Below are 15,271 nucleotides of genomic sequence, written 5' to 3'. Positions count from 1 at the left end.
AAATTTCAGTTTAGTTAGAATTTTTGTGTTGGATGTGGAGGAATACCCTTTCTAGTATTAATGTTAGCTTTCTGTCCTTTCACTGTGGCACGCAACTGAAAGCTATTAGCCTGTTTTGCCTTCATCTCAGGTTAAACCGTAAATGGTTCCTGTGGTCCCCCAAATTTTTGTATTTTTTTTTCTAGAGCCAACCTTTCATATTCTCGCACAATTTTAAGGGTATCCAACCCAAAAGTTCCAGCAATATATCTGTGTATATTCTCATTCACCCAGGTCATAGTCATATCCAGCCAAAAACTGAATTGAAAGCAACTGGGCTCAGGACTTGTCATACCATGTTGAGTTTTGTTTGTGTCTCGTGACTTCCTGTTTTATTTTGAAAAATAGCTCTCCTCTCATTTCAGGTCACTTGCATTTCCTCATATGTCCTGGTCGGAATGTCTCCCATGATTACCTTGATTGAACAGCACAAAGCAGAGCAGCGCTGCTAATTTCATTGTATGTTTGACACAAAGACAAACACTATCTATCTGTGGGAATATCTATGTCCACACACTCTTCTGCCTTCCATGCACTGCCTGTTCAGGTCTTAGCTCCAGCAGTCCTGACCAAGTGGTGACTGTCTGAGCTCAAGCACCAGGCTATTCTTCTACAGCCTGTACTCTGTTGAAATGCACTTCAGTGATAGCCGAAAGGCTTTGGCATCCAGTTTTTTCACTGTTGTTGCTGTCATCTTCAGTGGCCACATAAGGCATGGGTAGAGTATGAACACCAGACTTTATATTTGCCAGGAAGGTAGTTCTGATCAATCCTCTCCAGGAACTAATTTAGTTGCTTTGTGACAGCATTTACCATGTGCCTAACTGTGAGATCAGCTGTAAAGTCTCTGCCGAGGCTCCTGATTGATTATTCGACAAGCACTGGGATTCTCTCTCCAGCTACTTGGAAGGAGACTTAGCCTAATTGTTTGCCCTTGTGGATTGAGGGGCTGCAGGACTTGGCAAATTTTATCTTTATCAGGTTGCTGTAGGAGAGATCCAGTCCAGGATAGCAACTCTTCAAGCCTTTTGAGAAGTTGCACTGTAGATTCAGCTGTCTGCAGCTGCAATTATATCTATGACATATCTGTCCCATTATACCATGAACTGTGATCAGCTCACTGTTTATATCCGCCTTGACTGTAGCATCATTTACAAAAAGCAGCTTCATTAGAGTGTTTATATTGACATCTAAATCTTTGAATAGTGCTACGCTATCTGTACTAAGTTCCATCAAACTTCTACCGTTCTGTGATCATTTATATTACTCAAACTCACATGTGCAGATGTGAAAGCTAAACCTGTGCTTTCAATGTAGCAGTGGCAGCAACTCAATGAACACATTACAGTGCCTGTGCAGAGAGTTATTTTGCACAGGAACCAGTGGACAGAATGGCCCCCATGCTATGACTGAAAGAAAATAAACCCATTTTGCTACTTGCATATGTCTATATTTGAGGCTGTACAGTAGCTAGATTCAGTTAAATCAGGTACAGCAATTAACCTCTCTCTCTCTCTCTCTCTCTCTCTCTCTATATATATATATATATATATATATATATATATATATATATATATATATATATTTCCGGCATTTCAACAGCGCTTTAGAAAAAAACTAGTAACCATTTCAGCTCCAGTCCCATTCCCAGTAAATCAATAGTCTTATAACATGGCAACCATGATTATAATTATTATAATATAATTATTATATTATAATTATTGAGCAGGCTGAGACATTTCTGATCCATTTAACTCTTTGTGCTTAACACATACATCTTAACTTACTGAAAGAGTTATTTGTCTCTGTCTGTCTCTGTGTGTTGGCCCTTCAATGGATTGGCGACCTGTCCAGGGTGTACTCTGCCCTGACTGAATTTGATTTATCAGATATGGGTTTAATTCTTTACCTCAAACAAAGTAAGATCAAAAGCTGGTTAAACCATGTTAGACAAAATATACTACTTAGTTCTCTTCATTTTCTACCCAACAACATTCTTGAATTTACGTAATCAAACTGTTATTCTAATGACTACTAACTTCTACTTGAGTACAAATTTGGATTCGGTACCCACCTTTGATCATATCACTGTCACAAACTTTGGAAGAACTCAAAACAGTAGCCACATTCTTAAGAAATTATTATTATTATTATTATTTTAGGCAGACAATCACATTTTTAAAAGTCAGACCTTCTGCTGGTCTCCTCACCAGAGAAACATAGGGGTTTGTTTCTGAATCAGGTATGTCAGTCTAACGTGGCAAAGGGCTGAAAGCATTCCTACTTATAAAACAACACTGTTGCAGCTGGAAACAGAATGTGTCTCCATGTCTACTGAATTGATCGAAATCGTCAAAGGAACTCCAATCTACTCTCTCTAAGGCTAAACAACCAGTCCAGGGAAAAAAAAAATTGTCCTGCCTAGTATAAATATAATAACAATTATTTCTATGGTATGCAGGCTTTTTGCATGTATGATGAATGGAGGAATTAACACAACAAAATCTGCCATTTCTATGTAAGAGCTATGCATGGTGCATATTCAATTTAAATTTGTATGAATGTATGCTGCCCATTGCATTGTAAAATCTTCCACATATTTATATTCACTTTAAAATGTTTTATGCAAAAAAAAAAGATGCTGACTAGAATTAAGCTTTTACTTTAGCTTTTGCTAGAGTTCACACTGCTAAATTATAATCAAGGAGCATATAAAAATAAAGTATAGTAAAGTATAAAAATAAGCTTCACAATGAAGGGAAATGACAGCAAGGGCTCAGTCCTGAGACTGTATCCCTGATTTTAATAGGATGAATTGATTTCAAGCAAATAGCACCAAGCAACTGGATTTTTCTGCTGCTTTCATGTTTATTTTAGAGGCTGTGGTGGTAAAATACAAAGCTCAACTAATATTGCTTCACTCATCAAATAATACATACGTAATACAGAAACCCTTGCCCTGAGCAGAAATACATCTGAGGTTTAGAATGGCTAATGATGATGGCATTTCCTGGGTCATACAATGTTGACACCCTGTGGTGCTTAACTATAACAATGCAGACCAGAAAAAAGAAAAAAGAATGGCTGAGCTTGATCAAGTTCAGCTCGTCACCACGAGGAGTTGCCTGCTGCTGCTAAATTGAGTGAAATCTGAACTGCTAAAAGGTTTTGGAAAAGCTGAAGGGAAGAGAAGAATTTGTGATATACAGCTGTGAGTTGCTCACTGCTCACACGTCAAACTGTTCACATAAGTTATAGTTATTTGATGCTGAAATATTAATTCATTCAATATTTACCTGTAGATCAGAACTTCATCATCAGAGCAGTTGTACTGAAGCTGGTACATCTTCACCTTGGGAGCTGACTTGGTCACCATCCACTGAACCAACGCTGAAACAGCTGTCACCTCAGAGACAGACACAGCTCTTTCTTGTTGGCCCTTGGAAGTCCCCTTGCTGATCCTGGTGGTGCCTGTGATATCAGAGAGGCGTAACTTAGGATGCACTGGCAGCAAGGTCCCATTGCTTAGGTGGGGAAGCTGAACAACTGACACCTCAACAGATGCTGTGGATTCCCCAGCCACATTAGCAGCAATGCAAGTGAAGGGACCATAATCCTTGGAGGTGGTGATGGTGATACTCAGGGTTCCGTTGTTGTACACTGCGGTTCGGGAGGAGTTGCCAAGTAGCCGATCATCAGGAGAGAGCCAGTGGATAGTAGGGGAAGGGTCTCCAGTAGCTTCACATCTTAGGCTGGCTGTCTGCCCCTCCAGCACCAGCATCCTGTGCGTGTGCTGGGTAATGAGGGGAGGCTGACACACAAACTCCTCCTCCTTTATATTCCAAAAATAACGACCCTTTAGGGTAGGAGGGGAGGCACAAGTCTCTAGGTCATCATCTCTTTCAAGCCTGCGTAGCCATAGCATCTCACAGTTGCAGTGTAGAGGGTTCCCGCCCAGACTTAAGGACAGCTGAGGAGAATAGGGGGTAGTCAGTATCATTGAGTCTTGGGCACGAGCAAAGATAGGGTCTGGGGGTAGCTTTTGTAAGCGGTTTGAGGTTAGGTCCAGTCTTGCCAGTCGTTCTAATTCAATGAAGGTGCCCTCTGGAATAAACTCAAGTAGGTTGTGGTCCAAACTAAGCTGGTGCAGGTTAATCATTTGCCGTACTGTGTCCCAAGGCAGAGACATCAGGTTGTTGTAGGAGAGATCCAGATCCTCCAAGGCTGATGCCAGGTCCTCCAAGGCCTTGTCATGAATGTGTCCCAGTTGATTGTTGTTAACAATGAAGTGCTGCAGATTGACCAGACCTCGCAAATCATCAGGACCAAGCTCCATTAACCTGTTGTTGTCCAGGTGAAGCGAACGGAGTGTTTCCAAGTCACCAAAGGAAAAGGGCTGAATGTAGCTGATGGTGTTCCGGGAGAGGGTCAGGTCCACCAGGTCAGTCATATTGGCAAAGTCCTGCTGCGTGATGCGGAGGATGGAATTGCCTCCCAGCCGGAGCTCGACTGTGCTCCGGTCTATATCCGGAGGCACAAACAGGAGACCTTTAGAAGGACACAGTGTCCCCAGGGACTCAGACAGATTCTGGCATACACAATGCTTGGGGCATGCATCAGTGATCATTGCTGTGGCTACCAGGAGCACCAGGCAACAGATGATGTGGTCCATGGTAGTATCATACATCAGAACCTGTGCAAGAAATAAAGAGGAAAAACATGAGAGGTCAGAGGCAACACAGTTTCATGTTGAAAATTCTGATTATACAGCTATACACTGATCTGTGGAGATTATTTAAATCAGGTAGACAGGCTGCTGGTGGTGAACTATTATTGAAGCAGCCAAATGCAAATCAGAAATTAGCATCTTGGGGGCTGCATTATCTGGAGGATGTGGTCAATAAAAGTGTGGTCCTTCGTGGCCATTGTAGAACTTAACAGCCATTGTGAAACAATATTATTGTCCCAACTTTTTTCTCCACAGTCATGATGAGTCATCCTGCAGGATGAGGATACAGAGAGACAGGAGAGGAACTGGGAGAGACAGAGACTTTGAGAAAACATGGTTAGTGAATGCAGTACACATGCTTAGAACTGGGAGAAATGGGGATTTCTGAGAAGCATGCTCAGTACTTTCCCCAGCAGCCTAGGCCTATAGCAGCATACCTAAAGAGTAGATGGACTTTAACTATAAGCTCTGCCATATAGAAAAGTTTTAAGCCTGTTCTTGAAAATTGCTAAAGAGTCCATGTTTCTCAGGTGGAAGAAAGCTGCCCTACTGACTTGTTTTATGTGAGGGACAAAGGACATGTCCAAACATTGTATGATGTGTTAATCTACTAGGTGGGGTATTACATGAGATGACGTTAAAACACCGTTGTGTTAGGGGTTTAAATTACTACTTGAATTAAAATTCACTTTAATAGCTTAAGTCAATTAAAAAAAAAAATAAATAAAATGAAAATCAAAGTGAGGTACAATCATAGCCCAGCTAAATATGCCTTAACTTTTTGAAATATGTTTTTATATGGAATTTCTAACTACTTCGAAGTATGCTTCTCCTCTGATGCATTGCACCTAAATGATAATCTGATTTTATTCCCATTTATATTTATAACTAAGCTACGATCTTTTACAGTTAAATGTAAAATTAATGGAAGAGTACAATCAAACTTACGCGTTGATTCGGGTAGCAAATTTTTGTTATGCCGTTTCTCTCTCCTTCGCTGCTGCAGCAGTGTTACATTTACGGCGAAACACGTACTCATACTCTCCATACAAACAACAACAATCAACAAAATCAACAGGAAGGATGTGTTGTTTGTTGAAGTTGTCCGTCCAAATTTTGAGCTGAGACAGAAGAGCAGTTGTCAGTGGAGGGCCTCAATGTTAACATTGCTCACAGGGGCTCTTGTGGCACTTGGTGACCCTGGGGACGCCAGGCTTCAACTGTCAGACCCCAGTTGCTGGAGAATCATTTCCCAGCAGCACTTATCTGCACAGAGGCAGGCCAGTATTGTAACTGTAGATGGACTTGAAAATGTGTTATCAATGTTATCATGATAACCAAAATTTCGATACAATAGAAATTTGCCTATCATCTTTAGAAGACTGCTGAGTCTGCAAGATGTTAAATTGAGTTTGCACTTTAGTAGATGAATGTATGGAGCCCCTAAAGTCCGAAAAGGTGGTATTTTTTTTATCTTGTGTACACAACTTAATATTCTGTTCCCTCCCTTGTGTGCAAATCATAAAAAAAAAAAAAAATCACAACTACTTTAGGACTTTATGGGCTCCGTAATCTTCAACTTTCTCACCCACCAAAAAAATTTACTATTCCAATAAAGCAATGAGTGCCACCATGTTTAAAACAAACCTGAGAAATCAACAAACTGTTAAAAGCTATAAATGTAACTTACCCGTGGGTTTTCAAAGCATAAGCTTATCACGCTTTTAGCCTACTGTTAACCTACTGTTAACACTTTAGGGGCCCCATATGAATGAGTGCAGAATGGCGGGATAAATGCAACGCAGCATGGCTCTGTACTTTCACATCTGTTAACATTGTTGGACAGATAGATTACATCTTTTCTGCAATAAACCATAAGTCACCTCTTTTTACAACATGAATGTGGTTTCTGGCTAACTTTATTGGCTTCCTTTTGAATCGACTCTAAGATTGTAGTGGTAAATTTCAAAGAGCAGTTGAGATAATAGAATTATTAACTCCAAATCTGACTAAATCCTTAGGTTTATTCTAAATTTGAGTCTTAAATCTAGAGGTGACTGTTATTTCAACAAGGATTCGTCTGTGTGTGTGTGTGTGTATTGTGTATGCTGTTGTCCTTATTCATCACTCCATAACTGTATTTTATTTCAATCCTCCTTTTGGTGGCCCCTACCTTTCATCTGTTTACATATTGCCTTTTGATCACTTTTCAACAACACTTTGTATTCACCTTTTCTATTGTAATGTACCTTTAGTAGCATGAGTCATCAACACTCATAACACACTAATACTCACATTAATTAATACATTAATACTCATCTACTTTATTTTGCTCGTTCATCTTGCTCCTTCTCTCTTTCCGTCCCTCTCTGTCACCTCCTTTCTCTCTTTCTCAACCAAACCAGTTGAAGCAGATGGCTCCTCCCTCTCTGAGCTTGGTTTTGTCTGATACTGTCAATTAAAGAAAGATTTTCTTTCCACTGTTTCAAAGCGTTCACACATGGAAGGTTTTGTTGGGTCTCTAAATAATTTTATCAAGAGTTTAGTCCAGACCTATTCTATTTAAATTGCCTATTTTTGCTTTTGCTTCATTTGTCAAAACACTTCATAGCTTGTAATTTTGGAGACTTAATGTTTAGTAATATTTCTCACAGAGAAGTAATTTTGTACAACTTTTGGAAAGTTGAAATTCCAGGTCCCATGCATCACCAGGAGAAAACTTGGCAGTATGCACATGTATGTTTACACTTCTTGTGTAGTGGTTACAGAGTTTGCTCTATGCTGCAGTCTATGTCACAGGACATTCTGCCTAAATGTCAATATGATGGATCAAAGTGTGATTGAATTGCCCCAAAAGTTGTGATTCGATTGAGTAAATGAGCAGTGAGGAAACATATTTTGTGTCTCTTCAGCCTTGTCACTTTGGGAAACTTTCTTTAATTTTATTTGCAAGCATTCTAATCAAAGCCTGCCCATATGCCCCCCTCCCTCCCTCCTTTCCCTACTGTATTGCCATTTACAGAGACAAAAATAGTTTGTGAAACCTTTGGGATTGTTTTAGTTACAGATGGTTCTGAAAATGGTCACTTCACTTGTGGGGTGTGATTGTCTCCCAATGCCCATGTGAGCCTATATCATGACCTGATTGGATGTTGCTTAAATATAAGTATATAATAATATCTAATATGAATAATTAGCCTATAGCCTATAAGTAATATCACTAATTCTTGAGAGTCGGGACAAAAACACTTTCAGAAAAACTTTTTGAAAATTTACACTATATTGATTAGGGTTATATATTCATATAGATAAAGATTTGTGCTAGTTAAACATGCAACGGTGCAGGCTGGAGGTTAAAAAACATTTTCAACAAATTCACATGCTTACCTTAAAGAGTTGTGTCAACTCCTTCAGACACACTAAAAGTATATAATTATATAATAATAACAATAATAGAATCTTAAGTTCTGATGTATTAGTAACAGCATTTAGTTACTTTAGTTTCTGTAATATGAAATAAAATATAATATATAAGCTCCGTCAGACATAAAACCTGACAGAGTTGATGAAACTAGCAACTGGCTAGCAACTGGCAACTAGTTTTTTGGCTATTGCTAGCTGTCTCCATAATGTCAATAAAATGCTTTAATTGAGGGAGGCACAAAGGTGTTTCTGGAAAACCGTTCAGCATCTCAGGAGGGGAAAGTGGGGGAACATCCAAGCCATCTATGGCAAGGATGGTTCAATGTTGACCTCTACTGAGGAGGTAGTCAGAAGGTGGAAAGAGCACTTTGAGGAACTCCTGAATCCAACTTGCATGTCCTCTGGGGTGGAGGCAGAGCTGGAGGATGATGGAGGATCAGTGTCGATCTCCCAGGAGGAAGTCACTCAGGTAGTTGAACAACTCCACAGTGGCAAAGCCCCAGGGATTGATGAGATCTGTCCGGAAATGTTGAAGGGGGGCTGCTGTGGTTGACACGCCTTTTCAATATTGCGTGGAAGTTTGGAACCAAAGGAGTGGCAGACCGGGATGATGGTGCCCTTGTTTAAAAAGGGGAAGGATTTGTGCCAATTATCAGGGCATCATACTCCTCAGCCTCCCTGGGAAAGTCTACTCCAAGGTGCTAGAAAGGAGGGTCTGGCCGATAGCCAAACCTCAGATTGAAGGGGAGCAATATGGATTCCATCCTTGTTGTGGAACAATGGACCAGATCTTTACACTTGCACGTATCCTGGAGGGGGCCTGGGAGTATGCCTATCCAGTCTACATGTGTTTTGTGGACTTGGAGAAGGCGTATGACCGGGTTCCCCGAGATATGTCAGAGGTGCTGCGGGAGTATAGGGTGAGGGGCTCTCTGCTGAGGGCCATCCAATCCCTGCTTTTTGCAGATGATGTGGTCCTATTGACTCCATCGGTCTGTGACCTCCAGTGCTCACTGGACACGTTTGCAGCCTAGTGCGAAGCGGCTGCGATGAGGATCAGTACCTCTAAATCTGAGGCCATGGTTCTTAGAAGGTGGCATGCATACTCCGTGTAAGAAATGAGTCCTTACCCCAAGTGGGAGTTCAAGTATCTTGGGGTCATGTTCACGAGTGAGGGTAAGATGGCGCATGAGATTGGCCGGAGAATCGGAGCAGCAGTGGCAGTGTTGCGTTCGCTCTACCGCACTGTTGTGATGAGGAGGGAGCTGAGCCAGAAGGCAAAGCTCTCTAGCTAGGGTTAGGGGCCGAAATGGGTTTCCTGCTGCTCATCAACGTGGAAAGGAGCCAGTTGAGGTGGTTTGGGCATCTGATAAGGATGCCACAGGGATGGCTCCCAAGGGAGGTGTTCCTGTCACCAATCGTCTGCTGGCTACTACCTCCTCAACCCAGCCCCAGATAAGCAGATGAAGATGATGATAATGATGCTTTAATTGATTCCACTATGGTTTGAAAAAAGTATCATAACAGAGAGATGGTGTTGACATATTCCAGTGGTGGCCATAGGAAAATTTAAAATTTTCATCTAAAACATGTTAAACGTAGTAGTGTAGTAAGAGGCAACTTCAACCTGGTATTCAGCCCACAAGTGGACAGAACCAGTAGGGCAGTTAGTCAACTCAAATACCAATCATCCAAGATAATCAAGTATATGAGTGATTTTGGTCTTTTGCGATGCTTGGCACTCATGTTACCCCACGCTGAAGGAATACATCTACACCAATCCACCACTCTTATTCCCATTTAGACCACTTTTTGATTCATAATTCAATTATGAAGGATGTCTCTGACACCAAAATTCACCCGATTGCCATCAGTGACAACACACCAGTCATTCTGATACTCAAAAAACAAAAAAAAAAACAACAAAAAAAAAAACAACAACTAAAACACCACTGTGAAAACAATGGATATTTAATACATCATTGCTCAAGGACCCCAATTTTATTAAAAAGGGGAATGGACGATATTCTGTGAAATAAATGACCAGCCTGATATCTCAGCCTGCGTCCAATGGCAGGCAGCAACAGCAGTCATGCGAGGCAAAATAATATCTTATTCTTCATATAAGAAAAAGAACAGGATAAAACTCTTGAAACAAAGTTAAACAAAATAATTTAAAGCTTTGGAGACAGCTCATGCTACCTCCCAAGAGGGACATCTACTGACAGATCTAAGGGAATTAGAAAATTCCTTGGCAGAATTAGTCATAGTCATTGTGTTCATCACCTGTTTGGGTTTGTGTGTGTCTTTTTGTGTCTGAATCTGTGTTTCTGTATGTATGTGTGTTCTTATGAATGGTGTTGCTGCTTTTACTCTTACAACTGAAGACAGGAATGGGAACTTCTCAGCAGCTGTTGTTAAAAAGCGACAAGAATTTACTCAGGCTAAACAGCAGCTCAAGGAGAGTGGAATCATCTATGCAATGCTGTACCCAGCTGACCTCAGAGTGGGGCATAATGGGCAGGAAAGGTTCTTTAAACAGCCCAAGGATATGTTAATATCCTCCCCAAACTGAGGAATCTCCTCCAAGTTCAGGATGGTGTACACTTGTGAATTTTACTGGACATGGACTGCGAGATGGTGAGCACATGGACTAATACCCTGACACTTATTCTCCTGGTGTGTTTGTTGCTGTTGCTCCAGTCCTCTCAGTTATGTCCTATAGAGATTGTTTTTTTTTGTGATACTGTGGGCTCATTGTTTGTACAGCTCACATGTTCTTTCTGGGTTTTGAATATCTCTACAGCCATGATACTGTTCACTTACTGAATTATGCACAATCATACTGATTCATATAGTGCTGTGGACTGGCAGCTGAGAGTTGATTCCCACAAATTCAGCTGTGGTTAAAAGTGTGGAAATCTTATCCCTGTGAGCTCTAGGTGCCTCCTAGATTTTCATACACATGCTATTTTTGGCTCCTTTGTTCTTTTTGTTCCTTTGTTGTAGTCCTGGATCATAATGGAATGTACACCTTGAAGGAACAGCGACCTCTGAAAGGAACCAGGCGCTCATCAACTGTCACGTCAGGGCCTGGATTGTACATAAGTGGTAGGCGCGCCACCCACCTGTCCCAAATGTTCCTGATGGTAGTCAGTTTGTCATTTCGCCAGCGGATCTCTGTTATCAAATCGAATAATTCTTGAAAGGACATGAAACTCTTGTAAGGTTGCCCGGAATATAGGCCTCCCAGACTCTGCATCCAGAGCAAGTGTCCACTCTTGGGCTGGAATGTCTGGATCAAAATCTAGGTTGTCTTCCACTTCCGAGACATCCACCTCTATCTCTGGTTCATTTTCAGTGCCCTCTTCATCATGTCCAAAAAGCTGGACCAGAACCTCTTTGACAGAGAACCGCTTGGTCAGTGGCCTACTCATTGTGCTCAGAGTAAAAGGAGTGCAAGGCAAACATCATGCTATATATATATGGGGTCAGTGTGAAGATGATACATTGATTAGTCTGGAAGGTGTGGTTCACGTGGGGGATAGGCACAAAAGCGTGGGAAAGAGATGGTTCACATAACAGACACCTGTCTAGTCTGTGTGAAGATATGATACATTGTTTCAATCGGGAAGTTGGTTCACATGGGAGAATCGGCACATAAGCGCGGGAAAGAGATGTGTACCCGTAAAAGACATTGTTCAGTCTGAAATGTGTGTGCGAGTGAGTGAGTGAGTTGGGGTGGTGTGTCTGATGGATGAATATAGTCTGGATACCCATTAATTTCCTATGGCGGTCACTTTTGACCGGGAACACCATAGGTGTAACGAGGTTGATTACAACACTCAAAATTCAATGAAAGAGGTGATCATCCCTTTTATATGTTCAAGTGCATAGTGTGGAGGATATCATAAAACCTTGAGGCAATTAGATGTAAAACACAATATTTTTAACTAAGTGTTTTAAGTTGTAAATCAGTCAGATTTGACCCGAATACAACAGGAGGGTTATAAATCTGTAGCTGGAATGTGAGAGGGATACATAAACCTCTTAAAAGGAAAAAAAAAAATCAGTTTTTCAAAAAAAGGAACATGTCCACATAGCCCTACTTCGGTAAACCCAAGTGGCTGGTAATGAACATGCTAATGTAAGTATGAGAATTTGTGTCTTGTGGTTGACGAATGTGTTGTTTGTATTTCTCAATGGAGGGGGAAGAGTATCTTCAATGTTGGTTTGGTGTTGCTGGAGGGGTATGCCGCCCAGTGAGGTGTGCAGTGATGCTGAGCAGACCTACTTTTTCGGTGTGGTTAAAAAAAAAGAAAAAAAAGAATGGAGATTAAAAAAAGAGAACCTCGAGCATTCTCATCGGAGGAAGTTGTCCCAGTGTTGTTCTTACCCACGCTACCATCCTATATATATATATATATATATATATATATGTAGACGAAATAAGTAACGCTAGCACTACACCAACGTTACACTAATTTCAAGAATGACTGGGTGGTGGGTAGAAGGGTGACTATTCTAATCCGTAAGCACCTGCCTTCGTCTGACGTTCAAATAATTTCCGATAAACATGGTGGATACATAAGGCTATAATATAATAACAGTAATGAGTATATATTTCCACCTGTCCAATTTATTGATTTCATCTCTCATGTTTTCTCAAAATTTACTGATTGGCTCTGTGATAACACAGGTAGTGGGAGACTTTAACTCTTACTTCTTGTCCATGATGGATAGATCCCCACCAACAAACAGTTTAATGTCTAAAAGGGCCAGAGCCATTTCAGACACTTGCTCTGAATTTGGCCTAGCCAACACCTGGCGGTATCTACAACTTACTAATAAAGAATTTACATATTATTCAATAGTGCATAAAACAAGTAGCTGAATCGATTCTTTTTTTGTCCCTAAAATTTCCTTGAGCAATATAAAAAGATAGATGTTAGAAAGATTTAATCTTTTTAGATCACGCTCCAATTTTTATAAGTTTGAGCAGTTCTGGGCTTGACTGCCCGATCGGGCCCTGGAGATATAGTTCCATTTTAAATCACAATCCTAATTTTGAAAAGTTTTTGAGGGATCAGCAAGCTATTTTTTTTTTTTTTTTTCGAGGGAATAAAACTCATGGCATATCTCCTGGTCTGTTGTGGGATACTGCAAAGGCATATATTCGGGGCCTAGTTATTTCATATACAGCCGGGCTTATAAAGAAGAAAATGAGGGAGAAAAGAAAGCTAGAGCTGGAGTTCCATGAACTCCAAATAAAGTATAACTCCTCCACCTGTGACAAACTTATAAGCAAAATCCAGATAGCTAAAACTTCATTAGAAACCTTACCTTAAAAAAGGCTGAGAAGTCTCTTTTCTTTGAAAGGCAGAGGGTGTAATAAACCTAATCATTATTTGGCTAATCTCCTTTACAATAAATCCTATACGCAGAGCATTGCATATATTAAAGACTCAAAGGGCACCCTTAAGTACAATAATAAATAAAGTAATTATATTTTTAAAATGTATTAAAAACAGCTATATACCTCACAATTTAATGCTAGCTCCAATCAAGACATGCCAGATTTTTTTGCAAAAGTTGATTTGCCCAAAAGTTAATACTCAGCAGAAAGAGGATCTATGTAGGCCTTAACACTGGCTGAGGTGAAGAACTGTATACAAAAAAATTTAAACAATGTCTTCATCAATCCATTGTTGTGCACCAGTAGGAGCAATTAGCAATTATAAGTAGTAAATTTCTGGGCACCACCCTGTTACCAGGGACCAATGTCCAAATTGATGAAATCAGTATGTATGTATGTGTGTGTGAGTGGGTGTGCGTGTGTATATGCGTGTGGGAGTGTTGGTGTGTGTGTGTATGTGTGAGCAGTAAAGATGGCCGGAGAGTCACGTGAGTGACATCTTCAATGGCCAAGATGGTGATGGAGTGACATTGGCTACACACCCGTCAGAGCCAAGATGGCGACTGATTGCCGCGTGTGAATGTGTGTGTGGGGAAGAAAAGAGAAGGAGAAAGAGATTGCAGATGAGGTCACCAAAGCGGATTATTACAATATCACTACATAATAGCCAAACCGGCGAACTGAGTTCACAGGTTGGGTATTGGTCCTTTAACTAGTGATACTGGTCAATCAGTGATCACGGTGACAGCCGGCATGAGAGCTGTAGTACCAATCAATTTTGCAACTTATGGGATTTAAGGGAAATAAAACAATGCAAAGCAAACAAACAAAACTGAATCCCAAATAAACAAAATACACAGTAAAACAAAATGTATGCTATCGATCTGGGTAGTGTAATTGATTTGGAAGCTTGGCACACCCTCTGCAGCCAATCCACTAGCATTCTTACATCTAATTCAATATGGGAAAGGCAATTTAAGATTCTGCCTTTTACACCTTGGCGCCTGCTGGGACTGAAGGATGAGCTGCCAGCTGACTTCAGGAGACCTTTTGCATATCCTCTTACATTATGCTCAAAAGTGTATTCTACTAATGTGGCTATCTGAGAAGGCTCCCATTTCAAATCAATGGCTGCAGACTGTAACAAGAATTATCCCTTTTGAAGCCTTCTCCACTGCCTTGAAGGATAGACCTTTCTTATTTTACCAGATGTGGGACCCTTTTATCGATTATCTGGGGCCACCAAGGCTCAAAGTATTAAGTCGGGACTCATAGAACTGGCTTGGAATCAGGATCTAGAAGCATAGTTTGGTGTAACTTTTCATCCACTGTGTATGTTCCTACCTGAACCCTCAAGCTCTGATTCTTTTATTATTGTATGTAATCTGTTATCTGCTTTGCAAAAATGTTAATAAAAATAATCATATATATATAATCAAGACTCTTTTTTGTGCCTATGAAATTTCAAACAAGCCAAAGAAAAAAATGAAAATTTTTGAATTCCCACTTAACACAATTTTGACTTTTTTAATATATATTATCACCTGAGCTGAATGCACTGCAGCCACAGCACTCCCTACAACCTCAAATGGCATTTAAATACAATAAGGCCTGGCACAAACCATTTTGAACTGCTTTTTTGCATTTCTCTCTGTTCTGTCAGT

General features: G+C 40.5%; 1 protein-coding gene across 1 annotated transcript in view; it reads right to left on the bottom strand.

Moving 5' to 3' along the window:
* The window catches only part of lrfn2b (leucine rich repeat and fibronectin type III domain containing 2b), a 38,564-nt gene that overhangs the window by 9,000 nt on the left and 14,293 nt on the right, over window positions 1-15,271 (bottom strand). Inside the window, exon 3 of the mRNA XM_029496293.1 lies at window positions 3,336-4,732. Coding sequence (XP_029352153.1) covers window positions 3,336-4,732 — 1,397 coding nt within the window. The remainder of the gene's footprint in view (window positions 1-3,335; window positions 4,733-15,271) is intronic.

The sequence above is a fragment of the Echeneis naucrates genome, chromosome 24 (genome assembly GCF_900963305.1).
Source record: "Echeneis naucrates chromosome 24, fEcheNa1.1, whole genome shotgun sequence".
NCBI classification, from domain to species: Eukaryota; Metazoa; Chordata; class Actinopteri; order Carangiformes; family Echeneidae; genus Echeneis; species Echeneis naucrates.
The sequence above is the reverse complement of the archived record's forward strand: the minus strand, read 5'-3'. Positions and strand labels throughout refer to the sequence as shown.